We start from the raw sequence: 19,440 nt of genomic DNA, 5'->3' as shown, positions 1-19,440 counted from the left end.
TGCCGAGCGGCGGAGCTCGGCGTGGCCAGGCTGCCTTGCTGCCTGCGCTTTGTTTGTGCCGTGCTGGCCGCAGAAGTTTCGGGCTGGGGTTGAGAGGGGAGAAGGAATAGTTGTTGACCAGAGCGTTGTGACGCTGGCGCATGTAGGGCTTTGAGTGGGATTCCCAGCAGCGGGAATAGGAAGGGTATTCGTGCTTCTTCAGCTGGGACGCGCAAATGGTAAAAATGTTTGACTGGGAGGGGGTGAGAGGCTTACCCGTTGCCTTAAAATATTTTGTTACAGCTAAACATTTTTACTTTTCTTACCACGTTTCATCAGGTTGGAATGGCCACCGAACTTGTTGGTTCGGACTTTTGTCGTACTTACGATGATTCTCCACACATTATAAAGACGAAAAGGATTCTTCTTAATGCTTGGCAGTCAAGTACTCCTGGATGTTTTAAGGGAAAGATGGCACAAACTTGAGTTCAAATGCATCTTGCTTTGAATATGAATGGACCTTTTAATGAGAGAAAGATTTGAGGAAAATGGCGTTTAATGAATTATTTAAAATACGTTTCTTGTCTTGCTCTATATACTCTTTGGTTTTATTCTTGCAAATAGTTTTGTGCAGAACGACCCTACGGAGATGCAGTAGGCTTATCCAAGAGCAGGATTCATGTCCTACTTGCTTATGATATAGCTGGTATTATCACTCTGTGCATGGATCTAATTGAACAAATCCCTGCTTTGATACTGGCTCTGCACATATTTGAAAATTTTCTCCCCCAAAATATAAATAGTCATGACTCTGCAGATCCTGAAAGGTGAGAATAGTAGCTTCAAGATGGCCTTTTGCTTTAGGCACAGTTTAACTTGCCATTGCAACAGAAAGTAAAAGCATGCACCACTAGCTCACTGGCTGGAACTAAGAAAGTTGTTTGGAGCAGAGGATGTTCTGCACAGACAATAGTAACTTTGTTGCTCTTGTTTTCAGGGAGTCATTCACCAGCCACTGTGATCTTACTGTGCCTAAGAATTCCAGCAGATTTCAGAGATGTGTCACCTCCAGTGTTCCATAGGGACCTGTTTCCTGAGGGGCTGAACACAAATCTTTAAAAGTACATCTTCAGTGGAAGGGTGTAATCATCTCTCCCCGTTCCTGGCAGGCTTTATTTATTCTCCATTCTCATATGGAAACGTCCTGTAGAGGTTCATGTTAACTTCTTCAAAGATGTCTTTCAGGCATTAGTTTGACAAATGTCTACTGACACAGTAGTGACCAATATCCCTTCAGCTGGGCTGTTGGAATTCTTTGTGGAGTTGGTCAGTTTGTGAACTGCTTTGGAGAAAGGTTAAAAATAACCAGTAAAAGTTGCTTATACTTAGGCTGATGGTGAAAAAGGTGTTTATTAAACTGTTCTGACATTAACGTAACCATTGTTAGATATCCTCCATCTACCTTTATAGCTCTGAGTTTCTTGGATCAAAGGTAGTCAAGAGCTTAAAATAATACTTTGTTTATATACCCCATCCCAAGTGCCTTTCCTTTTTCTTTGATGATGGTGCTGTGGTTGGTTTGGAACTTTCTGAAGACAGATTGCTGGCTTTTTTAAGATTGTAAGATTTCCGTGCGGGGTGTTTTGTCTTCACATGTGTTTATAGAGTATCTAAAATAGTATGTCTATGATTCTAACAATGGATGTAGAGGTAATGCTTTGAGAACTTGAGTGTTCATTCTTCCCGCCAAAGTATTTCTTATTCTGTGGAGTTTCTCTAGTTTCAGAGTAGGATACATTACAGTGTCAAATATCCTTGCATTAGCTTCTGTTGTTGTTTTTATTTTTGTGTTATCATGATTAATCTAGCTACTTTTTTTCCTTCTTTTTTTTTTTTTTTTCTTCTTAGGGTAATTTTTCAGATATATCCCTGAAATCTATGTTGAAAAGAAAGAATGATCCTCTAAAATTTCCCTGATAAAATTTCTGCAGAGAGGTATTTCAGCTTGTTTCCTTTGTCGGGATAGATTGTGTTAAGCTGGTGCAAAACAATTTGAAATCAAAGTTAGCTAGTTTCTTGTGTTGGAGAAAGCCAAATGAAGTACATAATCTAAAAGAAATGCTGTACATGTTGACAAATTATTTTCAAATTTAGCCTATTATTAAATTAGCATTAGCTGGCAAAACATAATTTTAGAAATGAGATTTAGACTGCCAAAATTCTACACTTCAGATGAGAGAACCTTCAAAGGGCAAAATTAATCAACAAAACCTAAGCTGAGCTCAACTTAAGCACTTGCAAATCCAGAACTGGAAAGAACCTGATGTTTGGTTACTACTGAGCCTCTCTGTTCTGCAAGTGTAACTGCATAAGTATGGAATATAAATACGCTTATAAGTAAGGAGCACTATTTTCCCCATTTTGCAGAAAATATATGGAAATGCAGAAATTCGGGTTTTGGGAAATAACAGTCAGTGCTATGGTGGTGTTTGTGAATAGCAGAGAATACAAGAGACAGCTGGGAAAGAGGAGGATCAGAATGTTCCAGCTGGTCATGCTTGCTGGAGATGCGTGTAATAAGAGCAAGATCTTTCTTTCTTGGACGCTGTTAGACCTTTTTCACAAATATGTTCTTCAGATTTATTTTTTTTAATGTAGTCCATGTATTTTTATTTTTTAGAAAGTTTGAGTTACTTTTGTTCTCATGGTTCCTCTGAATTTAAAATTATTTAGGCTTCCAAAAGAAAGGAAACAGGACATCTTCTCTGTAGATTTTTTTCTCCCTTTTTGTAAGTAAGGTGTGAGACATTAAAATGAATGCTTAAATCAAAGACTGTGATATGGTAATACTTACTTACTGCTGGATCAAAAGTATCCAAGCCTAGAAACATTTTGTTTTAACCAATCTTTCCAAACCATGCCTTGGAAGAGTTTTAACATTGTATTTGTATGCTTACTAGGAATGGGTGTGTTCAAAATCATTGGCATAATATATAGAAGTTGAAATTAAAAAGCCCTTCCCTTAGTATCTGTTGTCTTGAGCTTTCAGAACATGGCTAATTAAAATGGAGGCACACCACTGTAATCTGTGTAATTTTTCTCATCTTAATATCTATGCAAGTAGATTGTACTTCTAACCAAGATACATTGTAATTGCTGAAAACACCCTTACTGACAGCTCCACAGCCGCCTTTTTGCCTTAATAATAGATCTTTTCCTTTTAAATTGTAATTTTCCTCTCTTTTCAACCACTTTTTCCTTTGTTCTGAATAAGCATGTGACTTTTCTCCCTGGATCTTTTTAAGATAAGCCATGTTTTATGGGGACATTATCATACAATACTATGGTTTGCTTAGATGTTAGCAACCTTTCGGTGGTGTTATGCACAACTCTGATGTTCTTTCAGAATGTAGATAGAGGCTGAGTGTGCCAGCAGATGCTTGCTCTGGGAGATGCTGCTGATTGGAGGTGTCTTGTTGACAATCTTTCCTGGGTTCCAGTAAGAGCAGGAGTTGGAGCCAGGGTGGAAAACAAATGCCTCTCTGAAGATGCCACGGGTTCCAGTTCCATGCTGGCCCTGCCTGCATGCCATTCAAAATCTGCACATGTGCTATCTTTGGATCTGGTGCCGTAAATTACTTTCCCAATCTGTAGTAGTCCATCAAAACCAGATGGGATAAGTAATTTCTAACTTTGAGGATTCATGTAATTTTTGATTCAATAAAAAAGATTAATAAAGAGATCTGGGAGTACTAATTAGTTACTGTTTGTTCTCTTCTTTGCCTGCATTCCCTCCACCCCCACACATAACCTTTGGTTTTTATGTTTTCCTCTTGCTGTTTCTTCATCTCTTTTCTGTATTATCATCCATCTTGCCTTTTCTTATATTGGACAAGCCAACAATTACAGAATAATTCTTTCAGTGGGGAACAAGCTGCAGAGTGTAAGCAGGAACCACCACAGCAGCTGACGCAGTACGTTGTTCACATCTGCCGTGTAGTTTGTTACTTCTCTGTTGTCAGTGAATGGTAGTCAAAGATGGACCTTGAGTTCTCCATTACAGACTATGTCATGATGTTTAAGAAGGCAAAGTCAGATGAAAATACTGATAATAGCATTAATGTTGTATCTTGAAGATTTTTAATATAGAACATAAGGCCAAAACATTTAAAGTGATATAAATACATCACAGTCTGTTAGGTATGTTATTGTTCTTGATGCACAGTGTCCTGCTTCTTCCATGGCAGTGACCATGTAGAGCATTTCACATATGTGACAGGGGTTTTTATTTTTTTTTCTTTGCTTTCCTTTTTATTTATTTTAGATTAAATACTGCTAAAAGAATTATGTAAGTCTTTTTCACTGGATACCAATGATCTTGCTCTTGTCCCCTCTCATTTCTTCACCTGAGATCTATTTGAGATCCCTGCTGTCTTGGCTTTGTATGGTTCCAGAAGAGATGTTCTTGGGCTGGGATGAGTGGTAGCCCAGCTGCTGGAGTTAGGAATTCTCTTTCCCAGCTGAGGTGTGTGAGGAGTGTTGTCTTTGATGAGCATGGGGAGCCTGGATGCTTCCTGGGTGCCTTAGGTTTGCAGGGCATGCACTGGGTGGCCATCCCATGCCTTCACAGTTACCTGTGCTTTTCCTCAGGAGCATTCCATCTCACTCTGCCCGTACAATGCCTTCCTGTGGGCAGTGCAGACAGTCAGCCCAGGCTGCTGCTGCCACCAGGACATTTTGTGTCGTTTGCTTTGAGCTATTATTGGGAGAGATAGGCCAAGAGTGCTGGATGAAGATGGGAAAGCTGTGGTAGCAGGCTGTCTACAGACTGCAGTTTGTGTAACCGGTGTTAGTTCAAAGTTATTCATAGGCACATCCATTCCAACACAAATGTCAAACTGTTCAGAATTATCAACTTCAGCAGTCAGAGAAGTGTATTTTCCTGAGGTGTCTAATGACATCCTCAAACGAGCTGAGGAAAGATTATCCACTGGAGCTATGGAAGAGGTTTCAGTAATCTTTACAGTGTCTTAATATACGTAGTAAGAATTGTAACATATTTAACTGGCAATTTAAAATACTCTTACATATATGTGTCTGTGCACTTCATTTCTGTTAAGTCTGGCAACATGGCTGTGAACAAGTTACCTCCTATTTCTGAGCACAAAGGATGCAGACCTCCCCCTCCCCTCACATTATTAAATGAGTCAGAATGTAATGACTTCTGCTTCTTGTCTCTTTTAAGGGGCAAATGTATACCATGGCATTAACAGACAATTTTCTATTGATATGTTTAATTTTATCATTTTTCCTTCTCAGGATGTGATCTTCGTGGTGAGCTGGTGGGAAAATTGAATTGTAAATCACCCCAATGGATGCAGACAGTGATGTTGCACTGGACATTTTAATCACAAATGTAGTGTGTGTTTTTAGAACAAGATGTCATTTAAACTTGAGGAAGATTGCATTAGAGGGAGCAAATGTGATATACAAGCGTGATGTTGGGGTAAGAGATTCAGCATACCTTAATTATCTGTTTTTAGAAATGTTCCTTAAACTAAACATTCTCCTGCCTAATACCTGTGTATGGTGGATAGAGAAAAGCAGAATTTTCTTTCTCTATTTTGCTTGCTGTGTAGGTATTTAGTTACTAATACATTACTTGTACAGAAATGGGAGTGATGAAATGATGTCTTGGGAGACAGCACTTGGTGAGGTGAATATTGGGTACAAGGTATGTGATGAGACCTCTTAGACCTCAGGGTCTGTTTTGCCTCCCAAAATTTGATGTGTGTGTCAAGAAAATGTACCTTGATACAGAGTCAGCAATGTCAAATCATTGTAATAAGAAAAAATTAGCATGGTGCTTGTAGTTTTCAGCTTTTTATTCAGTGAAGAATACCTTCATTTAATCTATTCTGTGTACACTGAATATGTGTACACTGTACATTGACTATTTCATGCTTATTTTGCTCTTCTCAGGAGCTAGGCTTTTTAACTACTGAAAGAAATGAAGGAGCAGTTCAAGCCTATCAAAACTAAAGGGAGTTTTAGTGTAACTTTAGTTGATTTGGGTAACAGGTAATTTTTTTTTCTGGTATGAAATTTAATTGCTGCTAATTTCCAATTTTTCTACTTTTCTTTTTTAGAAGGTTTTAATGAAGCTTAGGAAACCTAGGATTACGGCCACAATTTGGTCCTCAGGAAAAGTTATTTGCACAGGAGCCACAAGGTGAGTTCATGAAGATTCTTTCTCTACCTCTAAATCCTAGTGTATTTTAAAATACAGCATTGTAAATGAAGAAGAGGTGGTACTGGCTGCTGCTTAAATCTGGATCACTGGATCACATGTAGATCCTTGTCAAGCTACATATTTGGGAGGAAGTTTTCTATGTGAAGTGTTTGTATCAGATAGTGTTGAAATATTAAACAACATCAGTTCATCATTCTTGGGAGAACAGCAGGGAAAACTGCCTTGTTAAGAAAATCCTAAAGAGATTTGAGAAGCCTTTAAGAATTCTGTGTGTTTAGCAAGAATTTGAGACTTGGGAAGGGATGACCTTTCCTGAGGATATCTCTTTATTCTTTAAAAAAAAAACACCTGAATTTAATCAAGTTTTACCGTGTTGAGGGACTGAAAAGAAGCAAAAGCAGATTCTCAGTTCAGAGACATCTGGCACTCACTAAACTCTTAAGAGCTGAATTCCTTTAAGATATGTCAAAGTAAGGATAAGGTAAGGTAAAAGAGTAAATTTGCATACTTTCTGTGTATGATCTCTGTGCAAAATTAAAGAGGATTGTTCCGGATGTTAATTCCAGACTACCCGTGATCTTATTTATCTGTTAAGGGTACTTAAAATCATGTATGATTAAAACATGTCTCTCACTTCAGCTTGAGCCAAGGGCCAAGATATTCTGCAAATAGGACATGAAGGACTCCACTGGAATGTCTGTCTAGTTAAAATGTAATAATTACAGTAGGATGAAGTGAAGGCTGTCCATGAGATCATGTGATGTGCTACATTATATAATGGTTCATCTTGCAGTCTTAGTAGCTATTGTGTGTGTGTGCACAACTATATACTCTATTTCTGCTAATGCTAGATCCTTCTCTTTCTACTTTATAGTGAAGAAGAAGCTAAATTTGGTGCCAGACGACTAGCTCGTAGTCTACAGAAACTAGGTTTTCAGGTAATTCTGATGAAAAAGGACTTGCATGACTCAAGCAATGCTGGTAGTTTATTTTTTAGAAAGAGCAAAGAAGAGGAAGCATAATGATTTAGCAGTTAACGTGTTTTCACTCAAATGGCCCTTTTGTGTAGTAATACATTTTCCAGATGCTGGTTAAAGAGAAGCTGTTTTGTTTTGGGGATTTGACTTTTGTTTGGCAGCTCAGAGCGGTGCTTCTTCACTAGATAATGAGCAACAAAATTTGTTTAATATATGAACAGATGTGTGTTAGATAGAATTTACAATGTCTCAAAAGATTTATTTGGAAAATGCTGAAACTTTACTGTAATTGAACATAATTTTCACTCATTTCTAATGGAATAGCAGAGACATTTCCATCTGAATAAGGGCAAGTTTGAGCTTCTTGAGTTAAAGAGGAAGGGAGAAAAGTGCTCCTGCACTGTCATGTTGCACAGCTGGAAATGTGCCAAATAAAATACTTAGGACAGGAAACACCCTCTTTTATCTGGGTTTGGGTTAACATTACCAGTCAGAAACACCACTTGCATTTCATAGTAAGGGTTGAAAAACAGCAACATGAACCACTTAAAATTACATGACTTGGTGCTCTAAACTTCCTGATAGTCTGTTGTGCTGTTTGCACACAGGTTCAATTTAGGGACAGACAATTAAATAGACACAGCAGCTGTCATTTTCAGGGAAAGACTACTTTTGATTATCGTACATAAAGGCAGCCTATGCTGATAATGCTGCATCAGACCCCAGCAAAAGTGTGACACTCCTACTGTCACAAATGTGTACTTTGAACCCAGCCCTTTAAAGTTGGAATGGAATGTTAAGTCAGTGAGGTGCACAGTACTTCCAGGGTGGATACATCAAGTTTTGTCATGAAGTGAGCAGTTTGTATTTTGAAAATTAAGATTTGTATTTTTAAGATTCTAGCTATCTTTCCAACTATCTTTCTAAGTGTAGATTGAAGAAGAACGGCCATTTAAAGTTTAGGCAACCTCAGAAAATGAGGAAAAGTTTCCCCAGTGACATTGCCAACACTGACCTGTCAGCAGTGCAGTTTATTTGTATAGCAGTTGTCTGTTGGCTATTTTGTTGTCATCTAAAGTGTCTGTGGTAGAGAATAACTGAAAGTTATTCAAATAGTTTGGGTTGGGTGTCAGAAAGTTACAGAGTAGAAAACCAGTTTGCTCTACTGGCTGCTGGACATTTAAAGCAAAACAGTTGTCACCTTTTTTCTTATTCTTAGCTTTAATACAAATGGTATATAGCAACAAGGCATTAAAGAAGCTTGCAACAATATTTAAGCTTTTTCTCTGCTTACTTAATTTAGTTTATTTTCAGTGGGGAGGTGTTTAGTACATCAGTTTGAGTTGTTTCTGTGTCTCATCCTTAAAGTGTACTATAACCATACTGCTGTAGTGACCATGATATAACTGTGAGGTATCTAGTTCAGCAGTAACTCCACCACAGAAGGATAATGTAAATGTTCTGAGTCCATTAAGTACTCTTTAGATGCCTATTAGAGAAGCATCAATCTCAAGATTCTAATTTTGACTCATCAAAATAATCTAAGTAGTAGCCTTGTTTTTTCTTTTTTTTGCAACCCATGCATCTGACTTGCTGTAAATTCTAATGTCTTTTTTTCCTGTCTCTTTTGAAAAGGTAATTTTCACAGATTTTAAAGTTGTGAATGTTTTAGCAGTGTGCAACATGCCCTTTGAGATAAGATTGCCAGAATTTACGAAGAATAACAGACCTCATGCGAGGTACGTAGGATTTTAAAGAATTTTAGTCCTGGACTACTACTTAAGCTTTTACTTTTCAGTTCTAGATCTCTCTTTTTTACTTTTCATTTTGTTTTCTAGTTATGAACCAGAACTTCATCCTGCCGTGTGTTACAGAATAAAATCTCTCAGAGCTACCTTACAGATTTTTTCCACAGGCAGTATCACAGTTACAGGTATTTTAATGTCAAAAAATAACTTATTTAACTTGTTGCGAATATTTAACTTTAGAGCCAGTAGGTTTGGGAAAGCAAGATTTTTAAAACAGTCAAACAATTATGTTGAGAGGGTTTAGTTTCCCTGTGCTAGCACCTAGTTTGTTTTTGAGTGAAAGTGCCAGAAGAGTTGTAGAGAAAATATTCTTATTGGTAGGTTCAAAAAATTTGTTAGGCTGAATGTACACAGTCTGTTTTTTTAATGAAACCAAAAGTAAGATAGCACTTAAGAATGCAGGAAATTATTGTTTATTTAAATGTTTGAATTTTCTTCCTTTTTTTCTTCCGTTTGTAACTAGATGTTAACTACACTGCAGTTAGCATTAACATCCCTTTCATAAACACATATTTCCAAACTGCAGATTTATGGAAACTCACGGGATAGTATAGCATTTTCTATAGTATAGCTGACCAAATAAAGCTGATCAATATTTACAGTTCTTCAGACTTGTGCTCTCTTCTTTTAAAGCTCAGCTAAGAGAACAACCACTGAATCACAGGCATCAGTGATTTTTCCCATGTAATCAAGACATGGTTGTCCTGGGTCTTGGAGAGGCCAGCAATTTTTTCTTCTCTCTTCATCATTTTCATTTTTCATTCTCTTTTCTGTTTGCTTGTGAGATGTCCACCACCAGTGTCCAGGTACAAGAAGTCAGCTTTTCAGAGAATACATGTTAAAATGATCCAAACCAAAAAACCATTTTGTATCACATTAGGAGGAGTTATGTCTTGCAGTTGTTAGAGCTCAGCTGCTGGTTCAGAAGCTGAGTAAGGATTTTTTTTATTTTCACATCTTAATTCAAATGCCTATGTTTATGCAGAACATTTCCCACAAGATATTGGAAGCAGTGTTTTCTAAAGTCAAACTTCCATCAGATTCAGTAATCTAAAAATGAAGGGCTAAAAAGTACTTCAAGATTGCAGTATATGTTTGGAACAGTGCAACTTGTTTAGCCAAAACTAGAAACTAAATTTAAAATAAATAAAAAGCAGTATCACTGCAGTAATAAAAAGCTCTCAGCATGTCTTGTCAGCCTCCTAATGAGATTTGGCTTCTCTGTAAGATTCTCATTACTTCATTGCTTACAAAATCACTTCCATATTTTTAGAATTTTCCTTTCAAATAGGAAGGTAAATATGGTAAGCATAGAAGTTTTGCATCCTTCTAGTTTAGTTGTTGCAGTGAGTTTGAAAAATTAACTCAGACCTCTGTTGATTTTCTAGGCTTCTGCTTTGCCTCTCTTCTAGAGGAAAAAATGTCCTGAGTCTTATGCTTCTTATTCTAAAAATGATTTAAATTACTTTTCAGCCATAGTGCACTCCTTCTCAAGTGTGTTCAGATGAAGTTTCCTTTAAAGATTCATGTTTCTGGGGTACTAGTACTTGTAATACCTCTGCCTCAGAGAATTTTTAGATACATAATTAGAAATGTTACAAAAAACTCAGGAAGATGAGTTCTTTTCATGAGACAAGTATAAAAAGATTTTGTCACTTTCGTAAAAGATAATAAAAATCACTAGCATGTCATAGAAAGAAGTTTTATTTCTTTGACTCCAAAATGAAAAATGAGGGGGTTGTTTAGGGGGGGTTGTGTTGTTTTCTTTTGTTTTTTCCTTCTCTTATATGCCCTAGAATAATGATCCAGTACTTACATCTCTTCAGCCTTAGAGAGAGTAGCATTTTTTTGCTGGAAATATTTGCCTACTCATATTCTCACTATTTGAAGGCTTCTCCTTTCCTGAGAACTTTCTTTTCTAATAGCAGCCAAATTTAAGGAGGGTGCAGTATCTACCCAGAAGACTGGTATCTTTCACTAGGCTTGTTTTATCTGGATGCTTCACTCAGCCAGTTGGAAAATATAGGAAGCATCCTATTCTTGTCCATTTGCTTTCTGATTGAGCATGTAAAACAATAATTACTTAAGTAACTTATGCTTAAGTTATTGGTTTTGGGAGTAATTTTGAACAGTTCTCTATATTTGAAAGAAACTTATAAAGTCTAAAGTGGGGTTACAAAAACCCTGCATTCCTACTCATCAAAGCATGTGAGAAATTGCTGTTCTCCTTTACCTGCATCACCAAACTTCTATCCAGAATATCTTCCAGTATGTTACTGCTCACTTATTTGCAATCTTAATTTTTCATTGGCTAAAGTGGTCTGGTACCACTAGCAAGCGTTGCTAGGTCACTTTTAATTTTCTTTGCCTGGATACTCACAGATCATGTTAGCTAACCTTCATATGCTTCATCCTGAGATGATAAAACCATTCCCTGGCTTGCAGGTTTTGTCGTGAGATCAATGATGAAGCTATTTGCAAAACCTGTGATAGAAAGTAATAGGCTATAATTTTCAAATCTATAACCTTGCTTGAAATGTACTTCAGTTAAATCCAGTATTATTTAACAGTAGCTTTTGTTGGTAGGTTTTTAAAGCAAGAGCAAAAAGTGGCTAGGCTTGAAGAAATACAAATTCTTAGAAGATTGACATAAGTAAAAGAACTAATTTTACCTCTGCCACTCAGCCTCTTCTCTGGGCTGTTTAAGCCAGTAAATTGAAAATCAGCCAAGTTGTTATGAAATTAAATGACAGTATTATTTAATTGTAATCTATCCATTGACAAATGTAGAACATCTTGCAGAATTACAAGAAAAGACTTTCACATAAAAAGCGATCAGAGAAAATCTGTTAAGTTAGGAGAAATGGGGAGAACTTGTTATCGTCTGTGGTATGAAGTTGTGATTGCTAATAATATTAAGGTTTTTTTAAAGGTACTGTTATTTTAATTTCTGATTCCCTGAATTTTCTCTTCCTACTGCTTTTTTTTTTTAACTGTATCTTAGGGCCAAATGTAAAGGCTGTTGCCAGTGCTGTGGAACAGATTTATCCATTCGTGTTTGAAAGCAGGAAATAAATTTTGTAATTCACCACTTGATGGTTAGGTTCCCTAACCGAGCACCTTCAAAGACTGCTGCACATTGGACTAAAAGCAAAAAGGAAAACTGGACCAACCATAGCAGAGGAATACAGACTCTTTTACTTGCTCATGGCCACAGAATAGACTCCAGTTCTTTTGGATTTTACTCTTAACAGTGCTGTATTGTAAAAACGGAAGTTTACAAGATATGAAATTGCTGCTTTTAAAAAGACATTCTATTTATTTTTGCAGTAATTTCTGTGTATTCATAAGCAAAGCTGTCACGATGTGCACTACCTTTAAGACTTTTTTTTTAGCTTGAGCTTGTGTTTTATTTGTGAATAGTCTTTTACATTTTTGTATGCTGAATATTGGGCACCAAAGAAGCTGTAAAAGTTATCTTTTTCACCTGATGAATGTGCACAAATAAAAGTTTGGAAAATATTTCTCTTCATACCTGTTCTGTTATATTCCTTCCCTTTTTATATTACAATTAAAATTGTATAGTTGCAAATTAATTTGAAACAATGTAAGAATAGTCTTTTGCTGATACCTTCTGTTTATGTTTGCAGTATGTGTAAAACTTTGTGCTTGGGCTAGACTGAAATCTATAGTAGTTACGTATGTTTATCTGAGGATGAAATTTGGTTTGTTCCCAGTTCTCTTAACTACATGCCAGACTTCAAGTATTTTCTTGTTGTTACATGAAGAGAAGACATTTCTAAATACAAAGGTCTACAGCAAGTGTTTTCCTGTAGATGAATCGTAGAATATGCTGAGTTGGAAGGGAGCCATCAGGATCACCGAGTCCAACTCCTTGCCCCAAGAGTCACACCCTGTGCCTGAGAGCAGTGTCCAAATGCTTCTTGAACTCTGTCAGGCTGGTGCTGTCACCACTTCCCTGGGGAGCCTGTTCCAGTGCCCAACCACCCTCTGGGTGAAAAACTTTTTCCTGATACTTGTCCTAAACCTCCTCTGACTCAGCTTCACGCTGTTTCCTCAAGTCCTCTCACTGGCCACAAGAGTGAAGAGATCAGTACCTGCCCTTCTGCTTCCCCTCGTGAGGATGTTGAACACCACAATGAGGTCTCTCCTCAGTCTCCTCTTCTCCAAGCTGAACAAACAAGTGACCTCAGCCCCTCATAAGGCTCCCCCTACAGACCCTTCACCATCCTTGTGGCCCACCCTTGGACGCTGTCTGATAGCTTAATTACATTATCAACTTATGAAGCTACTGTAGAAAAAAACAACTGCCTTGTCCACCTACTCAATGCAAAAGAAAAAAATTTAAATGTGAACATCAGGAAAATTGTTGTGCTTCAACTGGAGAAGATGTTGTGGTCACTCTAATCCAGCCCCAGCCTGTTGCTGAACGATTAACACAGACCTTTTCTACACTCTTCTTACTGTATACTGTTTTGATGACAGGAGCTGCCAACAAGCAGTGAAGCTTGATTCTGGCATGTATTATTATTAGTATTAATCTTGGACTTGGAAGCCAGTAGATGTTTCTCTCAGTAAGTGCACATTTGAAGCAGAAGAGAGGTGAATGCTTAAAAGTAACTGCAAATGCTACTTTTAAAAAGATACAATAAATATGTATAAATGTATGTATGTCTTTTTTCCCTATCTTGCTGAAATGTAACACTGCTCTTGCATGCTGCAGGTAATGTTCAGTCCTAGGGGGTGCTAAAAATAGTAAACTGAGCTGTTACTGTACCAGAAATCACAGCTTCCAAAGGAAGGTAGAAGAACAGCTGGAGGAAGCAAATGCCTGGCATGACGGATTTCTTCTGCCTTGATAGGGTGATGTAGAACTTGGGGCTGTCCACAGTGACTTCATGCAGAAAGTATGTAAAGGAAGGAGTAGTATGGGAAATGCTTCACCAAATCCCCTCAGAACAAAGAGAAACAAAACTTTGCCATAAGTTATAAGTGGTATGTTCATAAATGCCTTTTGGAACTCTGTCTAGGTGTCAGAGAATGGTTTGGATCAGAAGAGACCTTCAAGATCATCTAGTTCCAACCCCCCTGCCATGGGCAGGGACTCCTTCCACTAGACCACATTGCTCAAAGCCCCATCCAACCTGGCCTTGAACACATCCAAGGATGGGGCATCCGCAACTCCAGGCAATCTGTTCCAGTGCCTCACCATCCTCACAGTAAAGAATTTCTTCCTTATACCTAATCTAACCTTACCCTCTTTTAGTTTAAAGCTGCTCGTCCTTGTCCTGTCACCACATGCCCTTGTAAAAAGCCCCTCTCCATCTTTCTTAGATGCTACCTTTGGGAGTGGCAAGTTGCAGTTATGTCTTCTCTTTTCCAGATGAACAATTCCAATTCTGTCAGCCTTTTTGTCATTGGACCTGTATTCTATCCCTCTCATTATCTTGGTGGCCTCTTCTGGACTCATTCCAGCAAGTCCATGTCCTTCCTGTGCTGGGACCCCAGAGCTGGATGCAGCACTGCAGGTGGGATCTCACCAGAGCACAGGGACAGAATCCCCTTCCTGGCCCTGCTAGCCACACTGCTTTGGATGAACCCAGGATACAATTGGCTCTCTGGGATCCAAGTGCACATTGCTGGGTCATGTCCAGCCTCTCACCCACCAGAACCCCCCAGGTCCTTCTGGCCAGGGCTGCTCCTGATCTGTTCATTCCCAGCCTGTGCTGATACCAGGGGTTGCCTGGACCCAGGTGCAGCACCTTGTTAAACCCCTTGTTAAACCACATGAGATTTGCATGGGCCCACTTCTTGAGCTTCTAAGAGGGCTTATAACCATGAAATTATGAGGTTGAGTTCAACAGTCAGGGAAATCAATATAGCATGCTATATGTAGCAAAGCTTGCTACACCTAAGTTTTCCAGTTTGCATCAAATAATGTGGACCTTGACACTCCTGACATAAATAAGGATTTTGTGCATAGTCAAAGAGCAATGAACAAACCACCAGTTTGTTCCATTGCACCATTGGTTCCATTGCACCAGTTTGTGCATTGCAAAGAGCAATGAACAAACCACCATTAGGGAACACTAGTTATTATTATTACAATTTTATAAAGGAAAAAGCAGAAGGTATTTAAACAATGAACAAAATTGTAATAGGTTTTGAGGGACAAAGTGTAGTCCCAAACTGATGAATGAAGATTTGGCCATTACAACTACAATAGCTGTTGTAGATTAGGCTTGCCTCTTCAAATCAAATTACAAAGCTCTTGAGTGCTACCAGTGAATATCTGGAGCTTTTATGAAGCATATGTGTCTCCTAAATTTATCTGTGGAGAAAGAGGAACATTTTGCTTTGTTAGTACTGTCACGTAGTGTGAAATCTGTCTCTTAGAACAAAAATGAAAGCTAATAATGAGCTGCAATGTATTAAAATGGGCACTGGTTCTTTTGAAGTGCTGTCTAGATCCATGCTAGCAGTTTGAAGCCTTTGTAACAATTCATAACAGCCAAAAAGCACACTACCAAGCTTGCAGGGTAGTATTGAAGAGAATAATAGCAAATAAAAGATCCCTTGAAATGTGTGCCCACCTGTCCTTCTAGTTCTAAGGGAGCCTCAAACTATGAAAACTACATTTTAAAACCTCTGATGATGAAGGGCATCTGCTGGTGTATGCTTATTCTCAGGGATATCACTCCTTTTCCTTCTGCTCTGAATAAGTAGGTCCCCACCTCAGTTTGGAATAGGCCTTGCTGCTGATGCTTTCTCCTGTGTGTGCACACAGCCCCCATGCTCAATAGGAGATCCAGGCCAGACAGTGTGTCCCAGTGGGATGGCTCTCACCTCCAGTGTGGGGAGCAGTGCTTTGGATATACTTACCTGTCAATCAACCACCTCTTCCTCAGTGACCATGTTTCCTAGAGCACTGTTCATCTGTTCCTGGTTTCTCCATGTGGATCCCATGCAAAACTCCCCACAGTGCTCAGCTGTAGCACTGGCAGTGCCATAAAAAGTTCATTTCACATCCTTTAGAGAGAAGGGTTGGTTCTATTTATACACCCCACTAAGGGCAGTAGATTGATAACTCTGACTCATTGCTGGCTTGTGGGTTGTCACAGCTACTGGAACTTTTCCTGCCATTTCTAGCACCATTTTATCATTCTCTGACTTGCAGTGAGTGTTACCAGAGAAATTTGTGCTTTCGTTTTCAGAATTATATGCTGCTTTTTTCACAGATTTGCACAGTTTTGAATTCCAACCCAGTCTTTCCCAGCTTAGCGTTGCCTGCATATTTAATAAGCATATTCTGTTCTGTAATCCAGTCCATTGATGAAGATACTGAATAATTTTAGATCTGGGACAAATTTCTTTGTGGAGTGCTTCAGAGATCCAGGGATGTGATTTGTGAAATGTATCCTTTTTTTCCCTTGTATTTTCATAGTTGATGAGATGGTGAGTGCCAGCTCTGTGTCATCAGATGTGCAGGCTTTATTATAAAACACCATACAATTATGGCTACATTTATAGGTTATATAAGGCTAAGTCTGTAGGACTACAATTAAGACTGTAGTTATAATGATTTTAAAAGTCCTTGACTACAGCATTTTCACTTGTAGGAGTTATCTGAAGGTCTATCAGTGTCTCATCAGTAAAACCAGTATTGAAACTATCCCTTCTTCAGGAATATGGCATTTTTACTTATTTGTTTCTGCACTAAATAGGTGTGGATAGGAAAAGTTTAGAAGAGTTTGCAATGATCCCAAAACCTGTAAACTGGGGAGACAATTTCTATGGTATGTTCTAAGTTAAATTTGTTTTTGTAAGAACATTCAGAAAATTTATTACAGCAGAGGTTTGTCTGGGAAGCTACAATGCTGAGAAAGATTTTGCAGAAGCCCCTTTCACTAAACACAATGTAATAGAATTTAAAGCCAGTACAGACTTGGATTGTGTGTGCAAACATCTGCTATCTGGAGGCAGCTATCAGAAAACAGTACCAGCCAGAGTAAATGGGGATGCAAAAGGAAATGCAAATAGTCCACTACCTGGTAAAGTCCAGGATCAGGAAATAAATTATTTTCCTGCAATACAGTCTTAAAATACAGTAATACTAAATATTACTGGATTTAATCCCAGGCAGTTGTTAGTATAAGAATTATGTTGGCAGCATATCTGGAAGACTACCCAGAGTCACCTTAATATTTCTCATTCTGAAGCTGACTCCGTAGAATGCATGATACTGATAACCATCCTCCAGCACATAAACACGAAGCAGGTAAAGAGATTTTCATAGATATCAGTGCTATAAAGTTAAGGCTGTCATCCTGAGGTAGCTAAATTTTCAGTGACTTCAGGCAAATAATGGCCTTGGCTTCAATAGTTTTTTTTCAGGTTTTGAACATGAGCTCACTGTCTTGACTAGACTTGTGCATATAAATTTGTGATGTCAGTATCTAGAAGTGTGACCATGTGAGAATCTGATCAGAACTGACCTGCTTTGCTCAGAAGTAAAACTTTATTTGTGTCAGTAAGTCACTTTTCCATCAGTGCAGAACACAGTCAGGTGGTTTTAATGCTATGAGACAGCAAATAAAGTGGGATCATGTGCTTGGTTCAAACTAGTATCTGCACTCCAGCTGACTCTGTCAGTCTTCCAGCTGCCTCAATGAAGTGCTGGAAGAAATGCCACTTTGTGGCCACAGAGACAGCCAACATGCTTTTAAAGCATGCTTTGGGGTTTTTTTCTTTAAACAACGAATCATTTATTTATGTGCTAATATATATTTATCTACTGATCACTCTAACAACAACTATTAACCCACTAAGAAAAAAATACCAATGTTCTTTTATGAGAGCCATATGGATAACCCTTTGTAAAGACTTTTTGAGTACTTCAGGATACACTTGCTAAGCAGTAACCAAGAATTGGATATAATTTATGATCTGCAGTGATTATGGTTGCTTCCTGTGTGCTGCCATGTACCACACAATTCTCACTTTCTGAGTCCAAAAGCCAGAATGTGCCCTGTGTTAAGAAATAAAATTATTTTGGCATCAACTGTGGTACCTTCAGTTTCCAACTTTCCTGGAAATGAGGCCACAGAAATCCTCTCTCCTCTTCTGTAAAGCCATTGTCAGTTCAGATTAATTTCTTATGCAAATCATAGAATCAATAAGGTTAGAAAGGAGCTCCAATATTAAGTCCAGTCTTTGACTAAACCACGGCACTAAGTGCCACGTCCAGTCATTTCTTGAACACTTCCAGAGATGATGACTCCACCACCTCCCTGGGCAGCCCATTCCAATGCTTCACTGCCCTTTCAGTGAAAAAATTCTTCCAGACACCCAGCCTGAACCTTCCTTGGTGCAGCTTGAGGCCATTTCCTCTCAACCTGCCACTGATTGCCTGGGAGAACAGGCCTACCCCCGCCCGGCTACAATGTCTTTTCAGCTAGTTGTAGAGAGTGATGCATTTAATGTCCCACATTAAAAAGTCTAACAATGTTTTCTGAGGAGTATTTCCTAGGTCACTGAATCCTGGCCCTACTGAGAAAATGTATGTAAAATTCCTCTTACAAGTTGACTGTACTCTGCATTACAAATAATTAAGTTCAGCTGAACAAGATCATTTTTCAAGTCTTGTTAAGCTGAATCCTAAATTAATTTATAAAAAGTTTATACCAGTAGTTCTGCACTAATGTCATCCTTTGGTTTCCACAGTCGTCCATTTTTTGGACACAGCATTGGACATAGTATTTTTTCCATAGCATTGTTTTCCCTGACTTACCGACAGAGAATTGTTCACTGTTTTCAGACCCATTTTTGCTAGCCTAAACAGACCTGGTTTTGGTAGGCTCCTCCTGTTGAGACTCTTTCTTCTCCCTGGCACTCTGATTCTTCTTTGCACTTCTTCCAGACTGAACTCATTGAATATGAATAGGAGAATTGTGTGCAATATTCCAGTTTCCATTCACCTCCTGTATGCAAGAGGTAATCTCAGGGGATCTGAGGGATCTTGGTTTGAAACAGAGTCCAGATTTCCAGTTGTAAATTATAACAACCTTTAATGTTGGCTGTAAACTGCCACTGAAAGAAGTTCTACCAAGAAATAAAAGAGATAATATCTTGTATATAAAAACAATACCACATGTCCCATAAGAGTGTGAGCATCACAGGGCATTTTCCTTTTATTTAATCAGTCTTTTGGTGAAGGCTGCTTTGCTTGCCCCGCCGCTAGTAGAGCTGCTCTTTCTCTCTCTTGTCAATTTCCACCGGCACCAGTTTCTCTCTGCGCTGGCTCACCCCGCACAAGGGCGTCCTCACGTATTTCCTGCAGAAGCACAAAACCCGCACGCGTTGGCCACTGCAGGCAGCCGATGGCAGAGCGCAATCCGGGGAG

The 19,440-nt window shown here is 38.6% G+C and overlaps 2 protein-coding genes across 3 annotated transcripts in view; one reads left to right on the top strand and one right to left on the bottom strand.

The window, feature by feature from the left end:
• The first annotated feature begins 5,095 nt into the window (after window positions 1-5,095).
• On the top strand, window positions 5,096-13,705 carry TBPL1 (TATA-box binding protein like 1). Its single transcript, XM_031060851.1, has 6 exons — window positions 5,096-5,485; window positions 6,129-6,211; window positions 7,107-7,170; window positions 8,845-8,948; window positions 9,048-9,142; window positions 12,022-13,705. The coding sequence occupies exons 1-6, from the start codon at window positions 5,351-5,353 to the stop codon at window positions 12,090-12,092; spliced, it is 552 nt and encodes a 183-aa protein (XP_030916711.1). The 5' UTR covers window positions 5,096-5,350; the 3' UTR covers window positions 12,093-13,705.
• A 5,410-nt stretch (window positions 13,706-19,115) lies between these two features.
• The window catches only part of SLC2A12 (solute carrier family 2 member 12), a 30,220-nt gene continuing 29,895 nt past the window's right edge, over window positions 19,116-19,440 (bottom strand). For both annotated transcript variants that reach the window (XR_004082230.1, XM_005425660.2), the window contains exon 5: window positions 19,116-19,371. Coding sequence is in view for 1 of the 2 variants with exons in the window: in XM_005425660.2 (XP_005425717.1) it covers window positions 19,275-19,371 (97 nt within the window). In the remaining variant the exon portion in view is untranslated. The remainder of the gene's footprint in view (window positions 19,372-19,440) is intronic.

Source organism: Geospiza fortis, unplaced genomic scaffold (genome assembly GCF_000277835.1).
Source record: "Geospiza fortis unplaced genomic scaffold, GeoFor_1.0 scaffold217, whole genome shotgun sequence".
NCBI classification, from domain to species: Eukaryota; Metazoa; Chordata; class Aves; order Passeriformes; family Thraupidae; genus Geospiza; species Geospiza fortis.
The sequence above is the reverse complement of the archived record's forward strand: the minus strand, read 5'-3'. Positions and strand labels throughout refer to the sequence as shown.

What these genes read in the sequence shown, in the direction of transcription:
- TBPL1 (XM_031060851.1), top strand. Translation starts at nt 5,351, where the DNA reads ATGGATGCAGACAGTGATGTTGCACTGGACATTTTAATCACAAATGTA. An exon ending in ATTTGCACAGGAGCCACAAG is followed by an intron (nt 6,212 to 7,106) that starts GTGAGTTCATGA and finishes TCTACTTTATAG; the next exon opens with TGAAGAAGAAGCTAAATTTG. An exon ending in TACAGAAACTAGGTTTTCAG is followed by an intron (nt 7,171 to 8,844) that starts GTAATTCTGATG and finishes TCTTTTGAAAAG; the next exon opens with GTAATTTTCACAGATTTTAA.